The 24,796-nt window shown below is 55.1% G+C and overlaps 6 protein-coding genes across 6 annotated transcripts; 3 read left to right on the forward strand and 3 right to left on the reverse strand.

Moving 5' to 3' along the window:
* Positions 1–1,004: 1,004 nt before the first annotated feature.
* CDEST_15000 (Putative methyltransferase type 11, S-adenosyl-L-methionine-dependent methyltransferase superfamily) lies at positions 1,005–2,493 on the forward strand. The gene has a single exon (XM_062931156.1). It carries the CDS (start codon positions 1,175–1,177, stop codon positions 2,150–2,152), a length of 978 nt encoding a protein of 325 aa, XP_062787207.1. The 5' UTR covers positions 1,005–1,174; the 3' UTR covers positions 2,153–2,493.
* A 787-nt stretch (positions 2,494–3,280) lies between these two features.
* On the reverse strand, positions 3,281–5,711 carry CDEST_15001 (Putative Tail specific protease, ClpP/crotonase-like domain superfamily; the record flags this gene model as incomplete). Its single annotated transcript, XM_062931157.1, has 2 exons — positions 3,281–5,191; positions 5,259–5,711. 2 exons carry the CDS (start codon positions 5,709–5,711, stop codon positions 3,281–3,283), a joined length of 2,364 nt encoding a protein of 787 aa, XP_062787208.1.
* A 1,296-nt stretch (positions 5,712–7,007) lies between these two features.
* On the reverse strand, positions 7,008–9,653 carry CDEST_15002 (Putative glycosyl hydrolase, family 13, catalytic domain, alpha-amylase, thermostable). The gene is made up of 2 exons (XM_062931158.1): positions 9,294–9,653; positions 7,008–9,234 (listed from the first exon to the last, which is right to left on the reverse strand). Exons 1-2 carry the CDS (start codon positions 9,304–9,306, stop codon positions 7,715–7,717), a joined length of 1,533 nt encoding a protein of 510 aa, XP_062787209.1. The 5' UTR covers positions 9,307–9,653; the 3' UTR covers positions 7,008–7,714.
* Positions 9,654–10,700: 1,047 nt separating this feature from the next.
* CDEST_15003 (Putative AMP-dependent synthetase/ligase domain, Condensation domain, AMP-binding, ANL) lies at positions 10,701–20,789 on the forward strand (the record flags this gene model as incomplete). Its single annotated transcript, XM_062931159.1, has 7 exons — positions 10,701–10,827; positions 10,897–14,250; positions 14,308–16,994; positions 17,077–19,042; positions 19,104–19,157; positions 19,223–20,541; positions 20,604–20,789. 7 exons carry the CDS (start codon positions 10,701–10,703, stop codon positions 20,787–20,789), a joined length of 9,693 nt encoding a protein of 3,230 aa, XP_062787210.1.
* Positions 20,790–21,085: 296 nt separating this feature from the next.
* Positions 21,086–22,521, reverse strand: CDEST_15004 (uncharacterized protein; the record flags this gene model as incomplete). Its single annotated transcript, XM_062931160.1, has 1 exon — positions 21,086–22,521. Exon 1 carries the CDS (start codon positions 22,484–22,486, stop codon positions 21,086–21,088), a length of 1,401 nt encoding a protein of 466 aa, XP_062787211.1. The 5' UTR covers positions 22,487–22,521.
* A 944-nt stretch (positions 22,522–23,465) lies between these two features.
* Positions 23,466–24,786, forward strand: CDEST_15005 (uncharacterized protein). Its single transcript, XM_062931161.1, has 2 exons — positions 23,466–24,488; positions 24,545–24,786. Exons 1-2 carry the CDS (start codon positions 23,784–23,786, stop codon positions 24,596–24,598), a joined length of 759 nt encoding a protein of 252 aa, XP_062787212.1. The 5' UTR covers positions 23,466–23,783; the 3' UTR covers positions 24,599–24,786.
* Positions 24,787–24,796: the final 10 nt, after the last annotated feature.

The following is a 24,796-nucleotide window of genomic DNA, read 5'->3' on the forward strand; positions in this document are numbered from 1 at the left end:
ATAACCCGACAAGAGATCATAACCCGACAAGAGATCATCAGTGGATGTGTGGCTTATCAACTTCAATAAGTGGACTGGAATCTAATAAGCTTTATGAGAGCTGATTGCTTCGAGCTACTGAATGGTTCTGTGCCGGAATGCCGTATCTGTCCGATGTAGTAATCAGAGCTTGCTGTCTAGTACACACAGACATTTCAACCATATCAGACGGACCTGACCTGTCTTGTACAAATGACTCAAACAAGTTCAACTAGGGGCAACAAGACACTTGAGGGGCCTGATGCGCCACGTGCGCTTGACAGAGAGAATGAAAAGAGGGCGCGGGGCATCTTGATCCGCGTGCTTGCAGACTCTACGCGCGTTTGGTTGTCCTTGCCCACGCACATACGCACACACACACAGCTACCCAGGCAAATTGGTTATTTTTGGCATCTGGGATATACCAAACGACCATCTAAGCATCTAAGTTGGGCCGCTTACCCGTTGTTGGACCCGGGGACATTTCCATCCATCCATCGTCATTCATTTCTCGACATTCCCTCGATCGACTATTCTTGACTCGGCTTTCTTTCAAAAGCCAGGGGTTGGAAACCTCGCAACCGATTAACATTCATTAGCTTCACTGCCGCCACAAACCTACCTGAAGTACAGGTACAGGTACAGGTATAGGAGACTGCTGAGCATCAAGGAAGCTTTGAGCCTCGTCGTCCCTCGTCACATCACACCCCCTCACTTGATTTTGAAAGACGGTCTACCTGTACATCGTACACTGCCTGCCAGGCTCGAGATGCTGGAAGCCTCAAACTCAAAGCAATGCAACACTGGCTCGAGTCATTTTCCTGCAAGATCAGAATATCGTCTTGACTCGGGTCCTGTCGTTAAGGTTCTCGGAAAGACATCTTTCGGTCCAGGGAAAACTCAATAACTTATTAGTCAAATCAATGCCATCCATGCTTACGATGCCTTCCTTTGCTTTCACGTGGAGGACTGCACCCGAGCTCAAACTCTTTGGTTGCGAGAGCATCACAGATGGGTGTCAATAAGAAGACGCAGAGAACCCTGACTCTGTCACGGACGACAAACTTGTCTGCTGCTCCATTCCACTTTTCCGGATCGACGGATATCGACAATTTGGAAGGCCCCGTGCCCGACGTAGACATAACCTTATCGAAAAATGAATGCTCCCATCACCGCCCCTCGTCCGGGTGTCAAGCATCCAGCCACTGCGGCCATTGCCAAGGAGGCGAAACACTACATCGCCCATCGACCTCCTTATCCGGAGTCCATGTGGGAACTCTGGACCAACTACCACAAAGGCCCCCTCACAAGCGCCCACGACATTGGCGCTGGCAGCGGCAACGGCGCCGAGGGCCTGTTGACGCACACATCCCCCCCTTTGAAGCATGTTGTCCTGACGGAGCCGCAAGAGGTCAACATCAAGGACTGCGTTGCCCGCTTCCACAACCGCTTCCCTAACACAAGCTTCGCGTACCGCAACTGCCGCGGGGAAGACCCCTGGAGCCCTCCCGCAGGTCTGGACCATGTCGACTTCGTCATGGCCTGCGAGTCGCTCCACTGGACCACCCTGGAGCCGACCCTTGACAACATTGCCAACAGCCTGAGGGAGGACGGGACCTTTGCGGCGGTCCTTTACGGGCCCTTCCCCGCCATCACCAACAGCGCACCCGCCAACGCGGCGTTCAAAGCCTTCCTCGCGGACCACGCGGCTCGGCTACTGAGGCAAGATTGGATGAATGAGAACTGGAAGCGCGCGGCCCGTCAGATGTTTCACGGCATGGAGTGCGTGGCCCTGCGCGACGAGGTGTGGAAGGACGTGAAGCGCATCGCGGTCAACTGTCGCAACGGGTGGTACGCAAAGGACTACGAGCCGCTCGAGGGGACCGCGGACCCGGTCGGCCACCTGGGCACGTGTGAGCGCATAGCCGTCGACGACAGCAAGGACTGGCAGATCTCGGCCTCGGTGGAGTGGCTGAAGCAGTCTCTCGAGTCGATGCGCTTTGGCTTCTCGGAGGAATCGTGGGCGTCGTCACACTGGCAGGCCATCGAGCACGAGATGGGCGACGGCGCTTTGGAACTCGAGTGGCAAGTCCAAATGATTTTGGCCCGAAGACGGGGTCAGGATGGTTCCTAGGCGCAGTCCGCATGGTTCCTATGCGCAGTTGTGTCCAGCTACTGGGGGGGGAGGGTTCGCCCGTCCGTTTGGTGTTGAAGTGAGGAGGCATCCTCCGCAGGTTTCGTCAACACAGTTACACCTACCCACTTACTTGGTGCTCTCGGTAACCAAATCCAAATCCTATTCTGGGTGCTTGAGTCTCTGTCGAAACTGATGTTATACACATCTCACAAGTACATCTTGTGCCATAGGTGCAACACACAGTCAGTAGGGAAGGAAATTGGGCCGTCCGTCAGGAGTAATCCGCACCTTTCGGCCCTGTGAACTTGAGAAACCGTAACGTTAGAAACTGTTGGTTCAGCCTGAATGAATAATGTCCCACCTTCTCCGCAAAATGCAATGCTACAGTAGATTTGGTATCGGACATCAAAGTCTTCTCATTGGACATTCGACTCGCAAATTCTCGGGCTACAAGTTCAGAGGGTCGAGGGGGTGGGTGGTCCTCTCCACGACGAGCCCAAGGTAGCTATGGTAAGGATGGATGCTCTATGTGCTCACTTAGTTGTCGAATGCTTGACTTGGCGGAGGAAATTCCGAAGCTTGTCTCCAAAGTCCACTTGAACGAGCGGTAACGTTCGCTCAAATAGGGTTTCCAACATGATCATGCCGCCACCACATGACACGAATCATGGTCCCTAGCGTCAAGCACCAGGCCACGAGAAGCTCGCAGGGCCTTCCAAAACGGGAAATGCCGCTTCTTCGGGAGAGCGGAGGGAGTCATTGCAGGCGAATATAAGTAGAATGCAGGACGTCACCAACTCATTGCTGCACTGAGAGGAAAGCTTGATTGGGCTTCCTGGGTAGAGATCATGCTTCTGCCGCCCCGGAAGAAATCGCGGTTCCGGCAACTCAAACCTCTGCTGGTCATCATTCCTATGTGATTAGAATTAGAGTCTGTTTACGCGCACACCACGAGCGGCGGAGGCGAAACTACGACGGTATAATTTCGTGGGTATCTATGAGTGCGTCTTCGAACCGATGATTTACTGGAGAGCCGTTATCCACCCATTCGCTCTCGTCTCTTCCAAAACCTACCTCTGTATACAACATCACCAACTACCAATTAACCATCAGATACCGATCGATCTATACCAGTCGCTTCTGGAACGCATGACTGATGCCGATCTGGAGCCCCGGCTCGTACTCAAAGTCCTCCGGAACGTTCTTCTCGATGTATTCTCTCAGGTTCCCAACCTTGAACTCGTTGAATTCATACTCGAAGTCCTTGGGGGCTCTTAGATGGTCTACAATGGACCGCCTCTTCGTCGTGCTCCGTCTCTGAACGTAGGGCGAAGGTGGCTCGTAGTCGCCCTTGTATGACAGACTCCCCGGCCCGTCGTAGTCCAAGTTTAGTCCGACGACCTTGCTGCTGAAGGGCACAATCTCGCCGCTGATGGTCCCGTCGGATCTCGCCGTCGACCCCTTGACGCACCTGGCCTTGTTCCAAGCGACGTCAGCGCTCCGAGTCCAAACCTCCACGGGGTCGACAATCATCTCGGTGGTGTAGAAGAGACGGCAATTGGCAGCCTCGTAGATGAACTGCTCCGGGTATCCGTCGACGTTGTCACGCGAATAGGCGTTGCGGTAGTTGAACCGGCCGCCGGACCTCGCAAGGGACGGCAGCAGCGGAGGCTCGCCAATGTCGGGGAGGACGTCGAACGCATCGTCTAGGTAGTCGAGGTAGTCGACCCGGATCGCGTCGCGGGCGGTTTGTGCGATGACGGCCCGCAAGGAAGCAAATGTGAGCACTTCTGCGCCCTCCACGCCACCGAGAGCCTGCATGGGAGCCTCTCGGGGACGACCTCCGAGGGCAATCGTGCGGACGCCCTGTTCTCGTACCAGAAGTCCGGTGAAGATGGTGCAGGTTGATGCGCAGACGCCGTCGGTCACAACGACGATGTCTTGAGGTTTGAAGACCTGGTCGCCGTTGCTCCGGCCGAAGGGGACTCCGCCCTGGTTAAGGCGCAAGATATTCGTCACGTTTTGGCCCGCCACCATCTCCGGCCCGTAGAGAGCCTGCCAGCTCTTGTAAGGCCTCCTGTTTTCGTCGAGGTTGGCTTTGTTGAAGTCTGCGAGAACCCTCGGCGATACGCGCTGGGCTGTCAGACCGATGGCGTTCAGCGCCTCGTGGGCGCGTAGCCGGTTCCCGTCCCAGACATCCGTGTCCTTGGGGAAGAGCTGGTTGTAGAGCTGGAAGCCGGCGGCCACGAATCCACCACCGTTGCCCTGGACATCGACGATGAGTTTGGTCTTGCCCGCCTCCTTGGCCTTTTTGAGAAACTCGTCAACGACTCGTTTGGCCTCGAGGATCTCGAAAGTGCCGTTTGCGCTATCGAGCTGTGACGGGGCGAAGGAGAGAACTGCGAGGACGGCGGTGTCTTTGTAGTCGCTGCCGCTGAGGAAGTAGCCGGAGATCCAGTTGCTTGCGTGCTTTGCTACCGGCAGAGGGTATCTCGGAATACGCGTCGAGGTGGGTGACGCTGTAGAAGACGATCTAGTAGTGGTTGATGACGTGGTGGTGGTCCGAGGCAGCTCGACTACCGAGTGAATAGACTCCGGGCTGCCGAGAAAGGGCACCAAAGCCCTGCTGATGAAAGCAACCAGCTCGTCCGTGTACTCTGTGCCGTTCGTGAACTTGATGACTTGAGTATCCGGAGCCTCTCCGGCGTACCGAAGAGTAAAGTAGTTGGCACTGCCCCGGAAGTCCGTGGCGGCGTTGGTTCGGAACAGAGCGTTGTACTTGGCGTCCGGGTCTTGGGTGCTGACTTTGAAGGATTGCGCCTCGAGCCATTTCGTGATGGGTACACCATCGATGCTCTGGATATCCCATACGTCGGTGTTGTTGACAGCAGACTTGATGAAGTCTTCGTAGAGATACACTCTCGGAACGCTGAGGCCATCGTCAGAGACGGAGACCAGTGAGTTGAGACTGCGGAACGCGAAGACGTTGAGGATTGCGGGATTGTAGTCAAAGTGCCCATCGGCTGTCTGAGCAAACTGTGCCAGTGTTAGACCAATTGTGACTTCATCTTCTTTTCATAGGAGAAATAGCGGCTGAGCTCACAACGCGTGTAAGGTCCAGAGCGAATTCGACCTGGCTCTCATACAGATCCTTTTTGAGCTTGGCGCGAATCTGGCCGAAGCCGCCGATGACATCGACGCCAGGGATCAGATAACCCTCAGGAGGGTCCGCGAGAGGCTCCAAAGTGCTCTGGAAGGCGATGTATGGCTCGAGGTAATTGAGAAGATCCAAGTCCTTCTGCTTCTTGACGCCGACAGAGTTCAGGCACGCGAACGCCACTGAAGGGGGTATCGGGACCACCGTCGCGCTGGGTCTTGCCGAAAGGAATGAGATGGCAGCTGCTTGTGCGATGCTACAGGCATTTCCTCCCGTGGGAGTGGCCCGAGAAGCTTTGCTTGTGATGCCATCTTGTGCTTTTGTTGGCGTTGCTGCTACACCGGCCACCGCTCCTATGCCGGCGGCGACAGCGAGAAGCCAGGGGGATAGCGAGCGCATCTTGGTAACTTGTCTCGGGCCACAGATTCAAGGCCGTTAGCTGACCGAGTACTGTTATTTTTTCAAAGGAATAAAGCTGGAGATCTTCAAAGGTGTATATATATATAGATGTACAGATGTACACCAAATCTCAACTAGTGATAGATATGGCGCGTTCCAGACACACGTCTACCGAACCGGAAGGGACTTATTCTAGTCTTATACAGCTGTGTGTCGTGGGCAGAGACGTATCAAGGCTATCAAGACTGTGGCGCCTGAGGGGAGGCCACATGATGAGAGACCAGGTAACCAAAAACAGGCGGGATGAGGCTGTGAGACGACGCCGGCCAGGCAGAATGGACTGGATCTGGATAGAGACAGAGCCTGCCGAGTCGGCGCTAGCAACGCTAGTTTGCATGAAGGGTCTTCGAACGCTGCGGACGGCGCGCCGGTGACAGTTCCGTCGTGGGATCGATGAAGGGTGGTATATGGCCTTGGTGATGTGGAGAGCCAGAGGACGGCTCGGACATGTTTTAGCAGACGGCGCTTGGTTGTGACGATGATCAATAGCCGAATGGCCTCCCATGAAAATTTCTCAGTTCAGTCCTGGACACCCTGTTTTTCTCTTCAGATCCATTTCTTCTCAGTGCCTTTCCTTTGCCGAACTGTTGAACCACCATGCCGGATCCGTCCGCAGACAACGTCAGCTCCGACGCTTGGCTCTCTTGGTAAACGCGATAGGAATGTTGGCCAAGATCCGTTCACGTCGTTGCCTGTTCCCGAGATCCTGAGGGATTCCGGCCAGCCAAGGGAATGCTTCGACAAGCGGCATTGGCGTCAGCTGGGTCTCAAACCGGAATCGCAACCCCGGACTCAGATGGGGGCTCTCGAAGGGGTCTGCCTCCCCCTTGAGTAAGCCTAACCTTAACGTGGCTGAGTGCTTTACAAGCCTCTAATTGGCCGCCACGTTGGTGTTTTTGGGCGTTCTATTTTTGATATTGCGCGTCATCTTTCATTCTCAAGCTTTCGATGACTTGTCGAGGGTCTAGTTCTCGATCATGATGCCTTGTTGTCAACGTTGGCTTTTGTGCCCTCTCTCTTGTCTTCGGAGTATACTGGACAAACTTTTTCCTAGAATTATAGAGCAACGTCACTTTCAATGCTGGTTCGTATATCCAAACAAAACTCCGAGCCACGTTGATTGCTCGTGAGGTTGAAGCAAACAGGAACCGGTCAAAAATACTCTGAACACTCGATGCTATCACTAACTACATCGGCCATAGTTGCCGTTAGCGAGGCGTAGTGATGATAGCGCTAGATTGTTTTGGCTCGGTAGCTGGGATATCCACGTAAACTTATGAAGCTATCGATACAAACAAGCCTGAGCAGCCGCACAGCATCTTTGTGAGGTCCAGATTCCTCCGTTCAGCAGCAGAGCCTGGGTTGCGAGAGACGAAGCCCGCCATCCATGTTGGACACGGAAGCTATCTGCGGCATCAAGCTGAACACCAAGGTCTCGCCGTACGCGACCCAGACTTGTCACGGTCACCGCCACGGCTGCCGCCGGCTCCAACGCCGAGACCACCGACCCCGGTACCGCCGGAGGTCAGTATGCGATTCCCTCGGGGATGGGGTCTACGTTTCCCGGGACTTCGCCAGAGAGCGGCCGACTACCCATCCCAACCCAAACGGGGCCCTGGTGGAACGGATATTGTATTTGTCTTTGGCTCTCTTGCCTTAGCATGCGGCATGCTGTTTTAATCGTTTCTTTCATGCAGCTTCGCGCCTGGTGACATCTAGAGATGAGAACAAGCTTCCCTTTTCGCTCGCGTCTCTGTCTGCCTGGGTGGTCATCGAGATCCGGGCACGATGACATTCCTCCTTCTCAAATCTCTATTAGCTGTAATTATTCTATCCGATTACCACGTTCTACAAAGGTACAACCGACACAGCGTACCGAAGCAAACGCCTTGATGATCATGGGCCCTGGTATTATTTTGCAGTGATCCCAGACATCTGCTGCTTCATTTCTTGTAGATGTCCGAGTCAAAATTGGTCGGGAACCTCTCGCGGCCCTCGGCGTCCTTGTTCACCCAGACGGACACCGAGATGCCGGGGCACTTGAAGACGCCGTACCCTTCGTCGTCGATGACCACCTCGCCCTCCTCCCACCCGAGCACGTCCGTCCAGCGCTCGCCCGTGTGCTCCTTGCCCACCGCCATGCGGATCTCGCCGGGCCCCGCGTTGCTCATGACGCACGCGAGGCCGTCCGGCTTGTCCCACGTCCCGCGCCGGGCGAAGCCGATGCAGTTCGCGTCGTCCCAGTAGTCTTCCTGGGAGCCGTAGGCGTAGAGCTTGCGGGCCAGCACGAGGTCGGCGAGCTGCCCTCCGCACGAGGGCGGCTCCGAGTCCTTCTGCAGGCCGTACAGGTCGCCGTAGAAGGGGCACGGGTAACCTTCTTTTCGAAGCAGGATCAAGGAGTAGGCCAGCGGCTTGAAGAAGCCCTCGATCTTGGTGTCCATGGTCTGGCCCGGCTGTGTGTCGTGGTTCATGACCACGGTGACGGCGTTGATGGGGTGCGCCTGGACGAGGGTGCCGTCAAAGACCTTGCGCAGGTCGCCGCCCTCGGTGGTGCTGATGCTGCTGAAGTTGTAGACGAGAGGCGCGTCGTACAGCGAGAACTTTTGGTCCATGGTCTCGAGCCACTCGGTCATCTCCTCCGTGTTGGCGGTCCAGAACTCGCCGACGACGAAGATGTCCTTGCCGCACTCGTCGCGCAGGTTGTCGATCAGCTCGTTGGTGAAGCGCTGGCTGAAGTGCTGGACGGCGTCGAGGCGGAAGCCCTTGATGCCGAGCTCCTTGGTGATCCAGACGGCCCAGTTCTTGACGTCCTCCTGGACCTCCGGGTGCGAGTAGTCAACGTCGGCGAACATCATGTAGTCGGCGTTGCCCTGCTCGTCGCCGACGGACTGCGACCACTCCTTGTGGTCGCCCAGGATCTTGAAGATGGCCTTGCGCTCGTTCGCCTGGTCCCAGTCGGTGCCGCCAAAGTGCTCCCAGTGCCACTTCATGCTCGAGTACTTGTCCCCGCGGCCGGGGAAGTCGAAGCCCAGCCACCCTTCGATCTCGTACGGGTCCGAGACCTCCTTGTTACGGTCATTGTCGTCCACCTCGACGACGCGGCACCGCTCCGTCTTGTCGGCGCCCGCCTTGTGGTTCAGCACGGCGTCCCAGTAGACGCCGATGCCGTTTTCCTTGGCCACCTTGCACAGCTCCACCAGGTCCTCTTTGGGGCCCCATTTCGTGGCCTTGCCACCCTTCTGGTCGAACTCGCCGAGGTCGTATAGGTCATAAATGTCGTAGCCGTTGCCCTCGGCGGACTGCGCTTTGCATCCGGGAGGGAGCCAAATGTTGTCAACTCCGATGGCCTTCAACTTGGGGACGGCGCCCGTCAGGCGCTTCCAGTGTTGCTTGTCGGCCGGGACGTTCCACTCGAAGGCCTGGAACATGGTATCATTCTCGCGGGTAGGCTCCCGATCATCTCCTGGAGAAGTTGTGTTGTTAGCCAATGTCGGGTGGAACAGGATATGCTCAATGACTTACCATCGTTTCCCATGGTTGCTACTGGTCTGCTGTTTTCTCCGTGTGAGTGTGTGTGTGTGTGTGTGTGTGTGTGTGTGTGTGTGTGTGTGTGTGTGTGAAAGGGACTTGGGTATCGTTTCTACGCTGGGTAAAAGGGTATGATTGCAAGACCTAGGAGACCTAGTAGTAGTAGTATGGAAGAGAAGGATGTGTGATGCTCAAGGTGGCCTGGGGAGGCGGGGTCAAGGGGATGTTATCACCATCTAGAAATGCCATGAATGAACCCATATGAGTTAAACATATCGTCATACGTCAAAACTCGGGCTGCAGGATATGTCAATGCAGTCAGCCAGCCAGTGCCTGCATTGGCGCGCCCCTGGCAGAGAGCAGAGCAGGTTTATCTCCCGCCGCCTTGCAGTTTCAGAGCTAGAGACGAGGGAGATTTGCGTTCCCATGGCGAAAAGCCATTCGCAGCTAGTCGCAAAACAAAAAGCTGCCGACCACCCCTGTTCTCTATCGGGGCCTCGTCTTTTTCGTGACGTCGCCATGCATTCATCGGCTCGAACCTCTGCGCCGCTAGGACGATTGCGGCATGTCTCTTCCGCCTGTTGGGAATATGCATGAGAAGCACCCCATACGATGCAGAATGGGTCGGTTTCTTCGACAATGGCATTCTCCCACACGGTCTGTTGCTTATTCGGCGGATGCGGTTGTGGCGGTTCTAGGCAGAGGTCTAGCCCCCCTATCACACGTGTGTGTAGGTTCCATGACAACAGTTACGGTGGTATGTGGTGTCTCTAGTATTACGTTTGGGGCTCGCTAACTGGCACGCCATATTGAAAGAGATTGTTTGCATATGTGTTTTGGTCATTGCAATGGTTGCCATGGCGGTGATTCAAAGCTGCCCTACGCGACAACTTTAGATATTGGGACATGCTTCAGTAGTACAATCTTGTAAGGTTCTCGCTCATGATTCCCCTTTCGTGACGTTGCTCAAGTCCCTACGCTTAAGCATCCAGATGGGTCGAGTTCTGAGATGAACCGACCGGCGACGTGGTGGTAGGGAAATAAATATAAGGAAATAAAGTTGGTTCTCGGTCCGAGACGCAGCGTCAATCGGTGCGCCAAACCCGTCCCATGCCGGCCCCCCGGCGCCCCCATGGAATCACGATGGCTGAAGGCTGTGTGGCAAGGTGTGCTAGCGATTAGTGATGCCGGTTTTGTTTTCGAGATTAGCTACATCGGTAGATTGCAAGCCATCTCGTTGTCGTTTTAGTCTTGGAGTGTTCGTTCTAGTCTTGAAGCGAATAGAAGACATCTGACGAAAGTGCACGAGTCGGTCGACAGCGTGTTTCTCGCGTCCGTTTCCCACGCCATCCGTGCGGCGGCCTTCAGCTCCAAGCCATAGTGCCGTCTATGCCTCTCAATATGTCAAGCGGTACCGGGATCAACGACACAAAAGTTGTCACTGAAAAGTTGAGGACCCTGGTCTCCAAGGTTTTAGCCATTCCCCTTGAAAATATCGATGCTGAAGCTTCTTTTGTTGGCCTCGGAGGTGAGTAATGGGATATCACGTCTGTGTTTTTGTTTCATTTTCACAAAGCTGATTGATGGAAAACTCCAGGAGATTCGTTCAAAGCGGTACATCTTTATCAAAGATGCGCCGACCAAGGCTTGGCTGTTCGGTTCCAAGACATCCTTCACAAGCCATTGATAGACATAGCCTCGCTCACCGAGTCGTGCCTTGCCAACGGGTCCGACGATGCCACAGGCCGTCACAGAGACGATGGAGACGAAAAGTACCCCCAGATGCCATTCAACTATGACTTTAGCAAGATCTACAGCGAGCTGGAGGAAAAGTACGGGCTCAGCTCCGAGGATGTCGAGACGATTTATCCTTGTAGTCCGATGCAAGAGAGTATGTACATTGGCCAAAAGTTGAGCTCAAAGCGTCTTTACCGCACTCGCGGCCTTTTCGAGGCGCAATCCGAGTTCGATCCGTCCAGCTTTGAAGCAGCCTGGAACGATGTTGTCCGCCGGCACCAGACTCTCCGAACAGTCTACGTGGAGACTCCAGGTCCGGCCTCTGAGCGGTTACTAGATGCAGTGGTTCTCAAGAAGAGGATGGGCAAGATCACAACAAGACAAGTTGACGATGTCGCCGACGCCAAATACAGGTTTGCCGTCGGAGATCCGGAGAACGAAGACAATGACACGGACGAATCTCACCATCAAATCACGCTTTACAACACCACTCGAGGGACGAATCGCACCCAGACGCTTCTCCAGGTAGACCTGAACCACTTGACGGTCGACGGCACTTCCTTGATGATACTCATGGACGAGCTTGTCAAACGACTACAAGGCAGCCACATCGCTGGTCCGGCCCCGGGGTACGGGCGATACATCGACTACCTCCAGAACCAAGCCGACGAGAGCGCCGCCCTTGATTACTGGATAGAGTACCTAGACGGCGCAGAGCCCTCCTACTTTCCGACTATGAACGACAACAAATCGGGTTCGGCAGGCTCCTTTGAGGTGGTGGAAATACCGCTAGACATCATCAGCCTCGAAAGTCTTCGGGCCGTCTGCCGCGACTTCAACGCAACCATATCAAACGCTGTGCAAGCCGTCTGGGCACTTGTTCTGAGCACTTACACCGAGGACCCCGATGTCTGCTTCGGCTACCTCTCCTCGGGGCGCAGCCTGCCCATACCGGGGGTGTCCGAGATCATCGGGCCGATGATGAACTTGCTCGTGTGCCGGGTGGGCGGCGTCAACGGCAAATCCCTCGGCGGCCTTCTCGAGAGTGTCCGGGACGACTTCGTCAACGCGTTGCCGCACCAGTGCTTCTCCATCGGCAAGGTGCAGCGCATCCTCGGAACCAACGAGACGAAGCTGTTCAACACCATCATGACGTCGTACTACTCTCCCTCCATGTCGAGCAGCACTGACAGCAGCCGCGAGTTCTTCAAGCTGGTTGCATCACACAACGCGTCAGACTTTGATCTCGTGCTCAAGGTCACCTACTCGGACTCGGACATTCGGGTACGCTTGGCGTATTCCACGGCCACATTGTCGCCGTCTATGGCGGAGAACGTCTCACACACTTTCTCGAGCATCCTCGCCAGACTAATCGACACGCAGGATTCCGAGACCCGTGTCCAGAAAGTCACCTCCATCAGCCCTTGGGACCTGGAACAAGTCACGGCCTGGAATCATCGGAATCCGGCTCCTGCAACACGTCCGGTGCCTGTTCATGAGCTTATCGAGAACCAAGCTCTGCTCAGACCTGAAGCACCAGCCATCTACGCTTGTGACGGCGAAATGACCTACCGCGAGTTGGACAAGGCGGCCACAGCGGTTGCTCGTCGTATTCTTGCCCTTGGAATCGGACCAGGTGCATTTGTCGCGCTTTGCTTCGAGAAGTCAATGTGGTACTCGGTGGCTATGATTGGTATCCTGAAAAGCGGTAACGCCTTTGTGCCAATCGATATTTCTAATCCTACGTCCAGAAGAGAGGAGATCCTACAGCAGCTTGGCATCTCAGCAGTGGCTGGTTTGATCATCTGTTCCCGAGACCAAGCACCGTCGCTGAGATCGTTTAGTCGTCATCTGCTGGAACTCAATGGCAAGACGCTTGCTCACATCACGTCCGCGGATTACTCTTCATCACTTCCCTCGGTATCTCTGACGGACCCGGCGTACATCATCTTCACGTCTGGGTCTACCGGAAAGCCCAAGGGAGTTGTTGTGGAACACGGGGCCTACTCGTATGCCGCCCAAGCTCACAGCCCAGGGATCCATATCAACGAGGACTCAAGGGTCTTGCAGTTTGCTTCCTATGGTTTTGATACCAGCATGGAGGATCACCTCACAACCTTTGCCGTCGGCGCCTGCTTGTGCGTCCCCTCGGAAGAGGACCGGCTGAACTTGCGAAACTTGGCTTCGTTCGCATCCAAGTCAGGGGCAAACTGGGCGCATCTCACACCATCTTTTGCCGAGCTGCTTACACCGGCCCTCATGCCGACGATGAAGACCATGGTTCTCGGAGGCGAGGCGATGACTGCCAAGAATATCCGAAACTGGGCTGCGTCCCCGGATACCGAGCTCATTCAGGTTTACGGGCCGTCGGAGTGTTGCGTGACCAGCACCATCAGCCCGACAATGTCTCTCGACAGCAATCCCACCAACATCGGCTCGGCGGTCCCGGGGTGCAGGACTTGGATTGTCAGGCCTGACGATCCCAACGCTCTTCAAGCCATCGGCGTAGTGGGCGAGCTTCTCATGGAAGGGCCGATTCTCGCGAAGGAATACTTGAACAGTCCGGAGCAGACCAACAACTCGTTCACACAGGGTCTTCATTGGGCACCCGAGAAGAGGCTTTACAAGACTGGCGATTTGGTCAAGTACGACTCTTCAGGCCATCTGCACTTTGTCCATCGCCGAGATGGCCAGGTCAAGCTCCGCGGCCAGAGGATTGAGCTGGGAGAGATTGAGAGGCAGATGGCACTCGATCCCCGGGTTCAGCACTGCCTTGCCCTTGTACCGGCGTCGGGACCTTGTGCCACAAGACTGACTGCTGTCATCATGCTCAATGGCCAGTTTGCAGACGCCAGCAGTGAGATGTCAACTTCGGGTTCGACGATTGAGCTTCTTAGCACGCCTTGGCTTGAGCACATCAGTTGTATGAGGGACCACCTCCTTGATAGATTGCCACCATACATGAACCCAGAGTTGTGGATCATTCTGAAGTTCATGCCAAGGAACTCTTCCGGAAAGTTGGATCGAAAGACGGTCACCAGTTATCTCGAGAACCTGACGCCGGATGAGTTCGCCGAGATCTTGCCTCGCATGGAAGAAGAGACTTGGGACCGGCCTGGAAGCGAGGCGGAACTCGGCATGAGGCAGATTTGGAGCGAAGTCTTGAACATTCCAGAAGAGGAGATTGGGTGGAACAGCTCGTTCTACTACTTGGGTACGCAAAAGCCCTTTTTAAAGTCGTATATGCCGATGGGAAGCTAACGAAGCGCAGGTGGCGACTCGATTTTGGCCATGACCATCAGCAGCATGTTGCGGCAAATTGGCCTCGACGTATCGACTGCCGATATTCTCCGGTATCGAACCATTGAACGTCTCGCCAGAGCATCAACGGCCTCAATACAGAGTAAACACATCCAGACTAAGACCGAAGACAACTCGACAACAACAACAACGACAACGGATTCGTTCAATCTATCTCCCATTCAACAACTGCACTTCCAAGCCTCGCCAGAAGGTGACGTACTAGACCAGCAGACTATGGTTGTTAAGGTAACCAGGATCATCGGCCAGGATGAACTACTCAAGGGCATCCGGTCTCTTCTCCAAGCCCATCCGATGTTACGGGCCCGTTTCGAGCGCCGTGACGGCAAGTGGACGCAGCGAATCCCTTCAAAATCTGTTGATGAGGCCAAAGACTGTCGAGTACGCTTCCACAACCGCGATGAGCATAACTACGTCCTCGAGTGCATCGCTGAGGCTAAGCTGTCGATACATCTTACCAAAGGCCCTCTCGTCGCCTTCGACGTCTTCGAGACGGCACGGCAGACGCTGATGAGCGTCACCGTCCACCATCTTGTCGTGGACACTGTATCTTGGCGCATCCTGTTTCGCGAGCTGGAAGAGTTCCTCCTGCTGGGCAAGCCCGCACGTCAGGAAACAAACTCGTTCCAGTCGTGGTGCTTGGCCCAGCAGCAGTTTGCATCGGCCTTGCAGCCTCGGGACGTGCTTCCTCCTGATATCCAAATTTCTGCAACAGACTTGGGATTCTGGGGCATGGATGGCAAGAGGAACTGCTTCGGAGAGACGGTCTCCCGCACCATCGCCCTCGACGCTGGTCTCACTCAGTCCATGTCTCGAGCATCGGCCAATTCTGGCATCAGAACCCTGGACATCATGGTTTCCTCCATTATCGAGTCGTTTTTGCAAACATTCGGCCGCTTTCCCTCCGTCTTCACCGAAGGTCACGGACGAGAGCCGTTTTCTCCCGACGTCGATCCCTCCGGAACCGTTGGATGGTTCACCACGTTCTCTCCCGTTGCCGCGCAGCATCGAGACAACATTCTGCGCAAGGTCTGCGACGCTCGTTCGAAAACCCCGCTGAATGGCTTCTCGTACTTTGCGTCTCGGTTCCTTAGCGAGGCCGGTGCCGAGGCTTTCCGTGGCCATGACCTGCCGATGGAGGTCACTCTCAACTACCTGGGCGACTTCCAACAGTTTGAAAAGGACGACTCACTCTTCAAGAGGTGTGACGAAGACTTCCAGAAAGCGCTGTCGGAGCTGAGGCGCCAACAACGCGCAGAGTCGTCGAGATACGCCCTCATTTCACTGTTGGCCGTCACAAAAGACGATCGATTGTCTATTCAAGTTGAGTGGAACAAGCAGATGGATCATCAGGTCCAACTGGCAGACTGGGTGCTCCGACTGGAGGATATTCTCAAGCGAACCATCTCCAACCTCTCGGCTCCAGGTCTAGATTCGCCACCGCTATCGCCATCGAATGTGTTGCCTTCCTCCGTCGGTCTTGAACACACGCAACTCAGCAAGGCTCTTGACCTCGCCGTGTCACGCTTCCACTTGCGGCCTGACGACATCGAGGCCATCTATCCGTGCTCACCCATCCAGGATAGTCTCATGATGTCGCAACTGAAGAAATCTGCCAATCTGTACAGTCAGCATTTCCTCTTCAGGCTCTCTGGACAGGAGTCTATCAACCCCAACAGGCTTCTGGCCGCTTGGAAACATGTCTGTGCTTCGTACGCCATTTTACGTACGATCTTCCTCGAGAATGAGTCTGGGATGTTCTTACAAGTGGTACTGAGATCCTTGGACCCTGACGTTGAGCTTCTCCGAATGGAAGATGAAGCCGGCCTCGTGACTCTATGGGCGCAACAGTCTCGTTCAGCCGTGCCTGCACCGATGGACGGTAAAGTTCTCCACAAGCTCCGGATCTACACTGCACAGGACGGCTCTGTCTACTGTCTCCTCGACAAGAATCATCTCATCACCGATGGCACGACTTCTCGTCTTTTGATCCGCGACTTCCTGGCTGCTTATGATGGCTGCCCAAAGCAAGGGGTTCATCCTTACTCCGGCTACATTGACTACATCCAGCAGCAAGATACGGGAAATATCTTGCAATACTGGAGCAATCACCTGGAGGGAGCACCGACATGTCACTTCCCTAGGCTGTTACAATACTCCTCTCCAACAAATCGCCGCTCCGAGTTCACTCGAGTCACTTCCGTCATCACGGACAAAACGTCTTTGAAGACAACGTGCCGGGAGTTTGACTTGACTCCGCCTGCAATATTTCAAGCCGCGTGGGCAGTGGTCTTGTCGGCCTATCTGAACTCGGACGATGTTGTCTTTGGTGTTCTTGGTCACGGCAGAGACGTCCCGATCCCGGGGGCGTCAGAGATCATCGGGCCAATGGCTACCATTGTGCCTCTGCGGGTTCGGCTCGAAGGCTCTGGCAAGACGTCAGAGATTTTGCGGCGTGTACAAGATGACAGCATCGAGCACATTTCCAGACAGGCAGTGTCACTGGCTCAGATCGCACACGCCGCCAGTCGTAATGGGAGTGCCATGTTCAACACCATCTTCAACTTCCAGAGGGCCATCACCCCCGAGGTGGGGAGGGTCAAGTCAGAATTGTTATACTCTCACGACACGAGTGAAGTAAGATCCATCCCTTTTTCTCCAGATCATGGCTTGTGATTGTTGCAGTGCGGAAATAAGCTGACTTGATGTTCAATTGCAGTACGACATCGCCGTATGCGTGACCGAAGACCAAGGTCAACTTCAGATCACCTTGGAATCGCCGACGCACTTCATGTCGGAAGCCCAGGCAGAGCGCCTTCTGACGTCCTATGTAACCGCTGTGCGCTCTATAGCCTCTCATCCAGGAACACCGGTTCAGGAGCTCGGCCTGGCTACCGACCTGGATCGAATCCAGCTGCAGGCATGGAACCCGACCAGAATGGAGACCAAACACCAGTGCATCCATGATGTAATCGCCGAAACAACTCACCGTCAACCCTTGAGACCAGCAATATGCTCGTGGGATGGAGATCTATCATACGCAGACCTGGACTTGCTGTCCACCAAACTCGCTGTCCGGCTACAGTCTCTGGGGGCCGGTCCGGGAGAGATTGTAGTCTTGTGCTTCGAGAAATCCCTCTGGGCCGTGGTGGCGATGCTCGCGGTTGCGAAATCCGGTGCGGCGTTCGTCCACATCGACATCCAGGGCGCACCGAAGAGGACAGAGTCTGTGATCATGCAGACCAAGTCGCGTCTCGGCCTCACTTCAGCGGCTCAGCATGCAAAGCTAGCGAGTGTTGTCGAGACGGTCATGATCGTCCACAAGAACTCCGTCGAGGATCTTCCCAGCCCAGAGAGCCGCGACCAATCTGTAGCCTCTGCTAGCCCGTCGAGCGTTCTCTACGTCATCTTCACTTCAGGTACGACGGGTGTGCCAAAGGGAGTTGTCATTCAGCACAAGTCGTTTTGCTCGGCCGTGGCCTCCAACAGGTCGTGGCTGCAGATCAAGGCCGAGTCCCGGGTGCTGCAGTTCACCAACTACTGCTTCGACGCCTCTCTCGAGGAAATCTTCACGGTGCTCGTGGCCGGCGGCTGCATCTGCACCCCGTCCGAAACAGACCGCCTGTCAGACATCCCCGGGTTCGTAGCGCGGAATCAGGTGAACTGGGCTGCGTTCACGCCATCCTTCTTGCGGACCCTCGATCCTGATGAGCTCGAGTCACTCGATTTCATCACTGTCCACGCGGAGCCCATGAGCCAGGACCTCGTGGCCCGCTGGGCCGGCAAGATTCGCATGAGGCCAAGCTACGGGCCGACGGAATGCTCAGTCACGAGCACCGTTGGAGCCCCGTTTACCGTCGACACAGACGCTACCAACATCGGATGGCCAGTCGGTTGCCGCGGCTGGGTAGTCCACCCGGAAAACCACGACATCCTGATGCCGATCGGGGCTGTCGGTGAACTCCTCTTGGACGGGCCGATAGTCGGCAAAGGCTACCTCAACGATGAAGCCAAGACAGCGGCTGCTTTCATCGATCCCCCAGCCTGGGCCGTTGAGGTCGAATCTGCTTCTCCAGAGGAGGGTTTCCCGCGCAAGCTGTACAAGACGGGCGATCTCGTCAGATACGCCGAAGACGGCAGCTTGCTTATCCATCGGAGGAAAGACCACTCGCAAGTCAAGATTCGCGGCCAACGTGTCGAGCTCGGTGAGATACAGTACCATTTGAACAATCTTTCGGGTATCATACAGCATAGCATGGTGCTCGTACCGCAATCAGGGCGTCTCAAGGGTCGTCTCGTAGCTGTTGTCAGCTTGGCCGCCACCTCCTCAAAATCCGAGATAGCAGTTCATGGCCAGGGCATCACCATGATAAGAAAAGAAGACCTGGATTCGGCACTCTCTCGCAAGCTCGGCACTATCATGGATGAGATTACTTCGCTTTTGGGACGGGAACTGCCCCAGTACATGATTCCAGAGACTTGGCTCCTTGTCCGGAGTCTTCCTGTGCAGTTGTCTCTGAAGCTGGATCGTCAGCATGTGGTCAACTGGGTGAATGAGATTGACGAAAAGACATTGCAAGCTGCTTTGGATGTACACCAGAACGTCGACGCGGGAGACCAGCATTCTTCTCCCACTGAAGAGACGGTTCTCGAGATCTGGAAGAGGGTTCTTGGCATCCAGCAAAGTAGGTTGACAAGCAGCTGTCACCATTGAAGCAAGGACAATGCTAACTGTGGCACGAGCAGGCCACATATCTCTCGATCAGTCTTTTTTCAGGTTGGGTGGAGACTCGATCTACGGTAAGAATTCGTTCATTCGACCCTACCACGTCTTTGTGACTTGAGCTAATTCAATGTTGACTTAGCAATGCAAGTGATGCGCCTCTGCAAGGAAGCTGGTCTCCGGGTCACCACCCAAGATGTGCTTGCAAACCCAACAGTCAGGCAGTTGGCATCTGTGGCTTCTCCGGTCCCAGACGGACAAGGCTCAATGCCTACTCCTCCACAATCACCCGATATGTCCTCGTCCCTGTCATCATTCGCCAAACTCGCACTGAGCACCCAAGATAACGTCGAAACCGTGGTACCGTGCTCGCCATTCCAGCAGAGAATGTACCATGCCTTCTTGAATAACCCACACAAGCCGTACCTGTTCAACAGCCTTGTGTCTCTGAGCAACGTGGACGGGAAGAGGGCTTCTGATGTGGAGGCCCTTCAGCAGGCATGGCAACAAACGGTAAATCGGCATGCCATCTTGAGGAGCGTATTCATTTTCGACGCGTCGTCCAACCAGCTTTTCCACCAAATCTTGACGGGGCATCAGGCCGACATATCAGTCCACGCCGTACGATCCGAGGCCGATGCAGCTGCACAAAGTCGACACCATCTCAATGACGTTCGGTCGAGGCTCTTCAAAGATGACACACCGCCCGTCTCCATCCGCATATTCACCGCTGACGATGGCCAAACATTCGTTCATTTTGCCATGGGACACATTCTGATCGACCACGTCAGCCTGTCCCACGTCTTCTCCGACTTCTCAACGTTCTACCGAGGCGATCCTCCAGAGCCAGCATTGCCCCCCGCCGGCTTCCACCATTACATCCAACACGTCCGGCAGACCCGTGACTTGGAAGAGAGCAACCGTTACTGGGTTGGAAAGCTCCGCAGCGTCGATCCATGCATAGTTCGTACCGCGTCAGACGTCGGCGCCAGCTCAGACCCTTTCTCCATGGGCTCTGTCAATTTCACGGTGGAGATGACCACGGAGCTTCGGGAGTTCCTCCGGGAGGTCGGAGTCACTCTTTCGAATCTACTGCAGTTTACATGGGCGCTGCTCTTGCATTTCGAGACTGGCAATGAATCCGTGTGTTTCGGACACCTGTCATCTGATCGAGACATCGACTTCCCGCATGCGGACGAGATAGTCGGCCCTATGCTGTCGATGATGGTGGCTCGAGCTGAACTCGGCGACGCAACAAGAGTCCTGGAGGCTCTTCGGGTATTCCAAGGAGACAGCATCCGGAGCCTGCGGCACAAGACGTTCGACTTGACAGAAGTTGAACGCCGGCTGGGCCGCGGCACGGGTCTCTTTAATACGTTGGTCAACTACCGGAAGGTCAAGTACTCTGACGACAGTACTGCAGTTGACTTCCGCTCGGCCTGGAAACAAGATCCTCACGAGGTGAGTATCAATGTCGTCCTGTCTCCTTTCATCGATCGGCTAACCAACCGCGTGTTTGACAGCAAATCCTGGTTCTGGCTTTCAACGAAGGTCGCTCGCAGTTGGAAGCCACGTTGACGTATTACGAATCTCTTTTCTCCGAGGCATCTGTGGCAAAGCTAAGCGAAGAGTACTGTCGCATACTGAGACTATTGGTTTCTGGTCAGCATCACACCGTTGGTGACCTCAGAGTTGTCCTCGATTTATAGATGTGTCTAGTTAGGAGGGTTGGCTTTTATGGTGTAAGAAGTGGCGGCGTGCTTTTCTGGTTATTGATTATTGATTTCAGATTTGGCTTCTGAATCTAAATCAACCCATTCTGTTCGGGAGCTAAGAAGGTAGTAAGACCCTGAGGCTCCCGAGTTCAATAAAAGAATTTACATCGGATGCTGTAGAATGGTGAAAGTATCACGTAGCCATTTCATAATCAGAATTTACTTTAGTCCGTCAGTTTTCAATCTTTATTAATGGGGACGTTGTCCAACTTTCTTGACGCTTCCAGCCTCTATGGCCATAATCCATACACAAAGGGGTCAACATAGGGATAATCGGCCTCCATCCCCATGATGATGCTGTACTCGTCCCGCAGCAAGTCCGACCCCTCGTTCCCGTAGTTCGCGTACTCGCTCAGCTCGTGCCTCCGCAGCGCGATGGTCCACGGGAAGCTGGAGTGCGCGACGCCCATGAAGGCGCTCGCCCTGAACATGACCAGAAAGTCCACCAGGGCCTGCTGGTCGAACGTGAGGCCGTCGAGCCACTGCCTGTCGGGCCCCCGGAGCAGATCGTGCTTGGTCACGACCTGGACGACCCCCTTCTGCTTCTTCTCGGGACCCGGCCCGGCGGCGAGGCGCTCGTGCAGTCTCTGGGCGAAGACGTCGACCACGGACTGGTTCCCGGAGGCGACGTAGACGACGCCGAGCCCCGTGCGCTCCAGGTTCTTGAACTGCTCCTCGAACTGGTCCTCCATGCGCGAGAAGCGCCACTCGTCCGGCGACCACGCGGACGTCGCGTCCTCCTCGAGCCGTAGGTGGGCGCCGTAGAAGGCGTCGGGGTTGATCGCCCTCGTCGGATCGATGGGCAGGCTAAACCTGGCCTTCAGTTCGAACAGGATCTTGGCTGCCAGGGCGCGCGTATCGTTCCGGAAGGAGAGGATCTTGCCAAACTCGTGCACGAAGGCGTCGCCGTCGTCACGGACGGGATACTCGAGGAACGACTGCTCGAGCTTGACGTGTACCGGGGCATCTGGTCGAAGGCGGTCCCCGACGGACATCTGGTCCAGCCACTTGTCGAAGGATTGCCGCCATGTTTCAGGGTGTCTTAATCCCTCGCGAGGGTGGTCTGGCTCGAACTGGTCTCCCAGCAGGCTCAAGGGCTCCCCTATCCGCGTATTGTAAGAAGGAAAATCCGCAGCGCGTTCGTACACGCGCATGCCGGGACATCCTTCCGTCAAGTGCGTGATGAAGGCCTCGCGATCCAGAAGGTAGTCCAGCGGCACCTCGGTGGCTGTCTCGATATCGGTGATGTCTTTGGCGTTCCGCAGTGCCATTGAAGGGACGACAACGGCGCCTCCGCCGTGGATCGCGTATCGGACGCATTTGAGGATCTGGTTCCGTACCATCCCGATGCCGCCGTGTTGCCCCTCGCAGCTGAACAGCAGCCCGGGACGGAACCGAGTACGAGAACACACTTGTCGAATGGGCCCGTAGTCGATCGGGGCCGGGAACTCGACGCCCATGGCTTGTCGGACGAACGCGCTCTCTGCATGTTGCTGGCTTGGCGTCTCGTCGAAGAAGGATGAGACCAGATCGGATAGTACTTCATGGACGCCCAAGAGACGGAGACTCCAGACAAAGAGAAGGATGACGGCGAGGGAGAACACCACCAATGGGCGTCCTTGAAAAAGCATGGCCGTCGTTGAAATCAAACAAGAGGGAACCACCAAAAACAGATACGGAAGCGAGTGGCCAAGAGACGCCAAGAGATCAGCTCCGTATTGTCTTTAATATCATTCCTGGGAGAGAAAAATGGGTGGTCGAAGAACCTCCACCCTCAACATTGTATTGGGGAAGACGGGGAGCAACTGGTGTTGTGACGCAGTTTCAGTCATGTTTCAAACCACTGTTGGATCGGCGGCGCTGGACATGATTGCTCTAATCCGCTTTCAAGACTCAAAAGTCGGGTGTCAGTGACCTTCGTCGGGCACTTCAACTCAGGAAACGAGGGTGGAATGTGTGGTTTTGTGACTGAAAACTCATATAGAGTGCCTAGCTGCTAGTAGCATGCACAGTCAAGACGTAAATGTGAGCCGCGAAGGGCCTTCGCGTTGACTGTCTGAAGTCTAATCGAACACATCGCCTTGTGCCCTCCATGTTGGCCACGGTCTCGGTTCGTCGGCACGAGTCATTCCCCGCAAGTCATGTTTGAAGGTGTCTTCACCATTCCTTCAGGGTTCTCCTCCTCCTCTCTTCAAGCCCGAAACTTTCTGTCCTACGTTGCAAGAAGGATTATGAAAAGATCCCAATGTGGAACGCGCAAATCCTGCACTTTTTTTTATCTCAAAGTGGTCTATAAGTGCTTAACATCAAATCAAGTCTGGTCCAAAACTCTACCGGCTCGTCCCGGTCCAGCCTGCCACTCGAAGCTAGTAATAGTGCGACAAATTGTCTTGCTTGTTTTTTTTTTTTTTTCTTCTTGTGTTTTTTCTTCTTGGAATCTTGTTTCGGCCGGCAGTGTTCTGTGAAGCTGGTGACAGTGCTACGTCGATGTGGTTCGGTCCGGGAAGAGAGCATCGGTCCGGGGCCGGACTGTGACGTCGGTCCGCCCCCGCAATAGATAATCAAATGGCACTCGTGGATGCGTGACTGCTAGCCGGCACAGCTGTTCAATCCCTCTCCCCATTTGGTTAAGCAAAAGACAGAGGGTTTTGCTTGCTTGTGCTGTTGAATCGAGATCTACAGGCAGCTGATCTCAGCAGTCTCGACAGCGTATGCGCTGCATCGGCCTCGTTTATTTGCGAAAAGGCGCTTTCGAGTCTCGACACGCCATGAAATGCAGCTGAGCAAGAAACATTAGGGTGTTTCTTCAACTGTACATACGCTTTCGTGTCGAGGTTACCATTCTGAGCAGTACCGCCCTCTGTCCTGTGCCGTAACCCTTCGATCGTCATCTCTAGAGTCGTTTTCCACCCACACAACCTACTCATCATGCCATCGAGTTCGAACAGACACGAAGAGAAGCACTCGCTTCTCAAGGATGAGGCCGAGGACGATTCCTGCCAAGAAGGCTCCTCTAGGGCACCATCGGTCGACCAGGAGTCCGGGGCCGTCAACGTAAAGAAAAACCTGTTGTGGCGATCCATCGACCCGGCCTGGAAGTCGTGGTCCCTCGTCGTCCCGCCCGTCCTCGTTTACCTCATCCTCTCCTACCTCGCCTTCTTCCCCTCGTGCGAGACATGCCCGAAGGAGATGGACATGTCGGGCTACGTCTGCGCCCCGAACGGCGCCCTACCCCAGATCGCCCGCGAGCGGAACTGCGAGTTCGACACCATGTCGTTCAAGTGGTGGCCCAAGGAGCCGACGATGCACAAGGACAACGTCGCCCTGGTCAACGAGTTCCACGCCGAAGGGCCCTGGCACCGGTACTACGACAAGGGCGGCAAGCACGAGATACCGCCCACGACCGAGGTCTTGACCGCCGGCTGGGTGTCGAGGAGGGAGCACACCTTCCACTGCATGTACACCTTGCGGCAGACGCATCTCTGGATCACCCTGGGCTACGACCCGCCCTTCAACTACACCCACACCATCCACTGCACCAAGTACCTTATGGACACCATTCTGGAGAACCCGCCAAAGGACTTTGATGAGTTGAATGTACACGGAACGCCGTGGCCAGAGCATCCAGCCATTGTGAGTGTTTGAAACTGTGAAGGCTCCTTGGACACCTGCTTACATCTGTTTGATAGGTTAAGCCTTACTATCCCTGCAAACAAGAAGGCCTCAGCTGCGAATCCTGGTGATTGTCAAGAGTTAAAAGTGCTGGTTTTTGAGGGTTCTACGTCACTACTAGTTTGGGGGGTCTAGATAGACAGTCCTCGTCTGCTTTTAACCTAACGCACCGCATATGTTCTGTGGAGTGTGACCTAATGCCAGTCTATCTATTATCACATGAAATAGTAGGCCTCAAATTCTGAAGAAATTGAACCTTGATACATTTG

The sequence above is a fragment of the Colletotrichum destructivum genome, chromosome 10, assembly GCF_034447905.1.
Source record: "Colletotrichum destructivum chromosome 10, complete sequence".
In the NCBI taxonomy this organism is placed as follows: domain Eukaryota; kingdom Fungi; phylum Ascomycota; class Sordariomycetes; order Glomerellales; family Glomerellaceae; genus Colletotrichum; species Colletotrichum destructivum.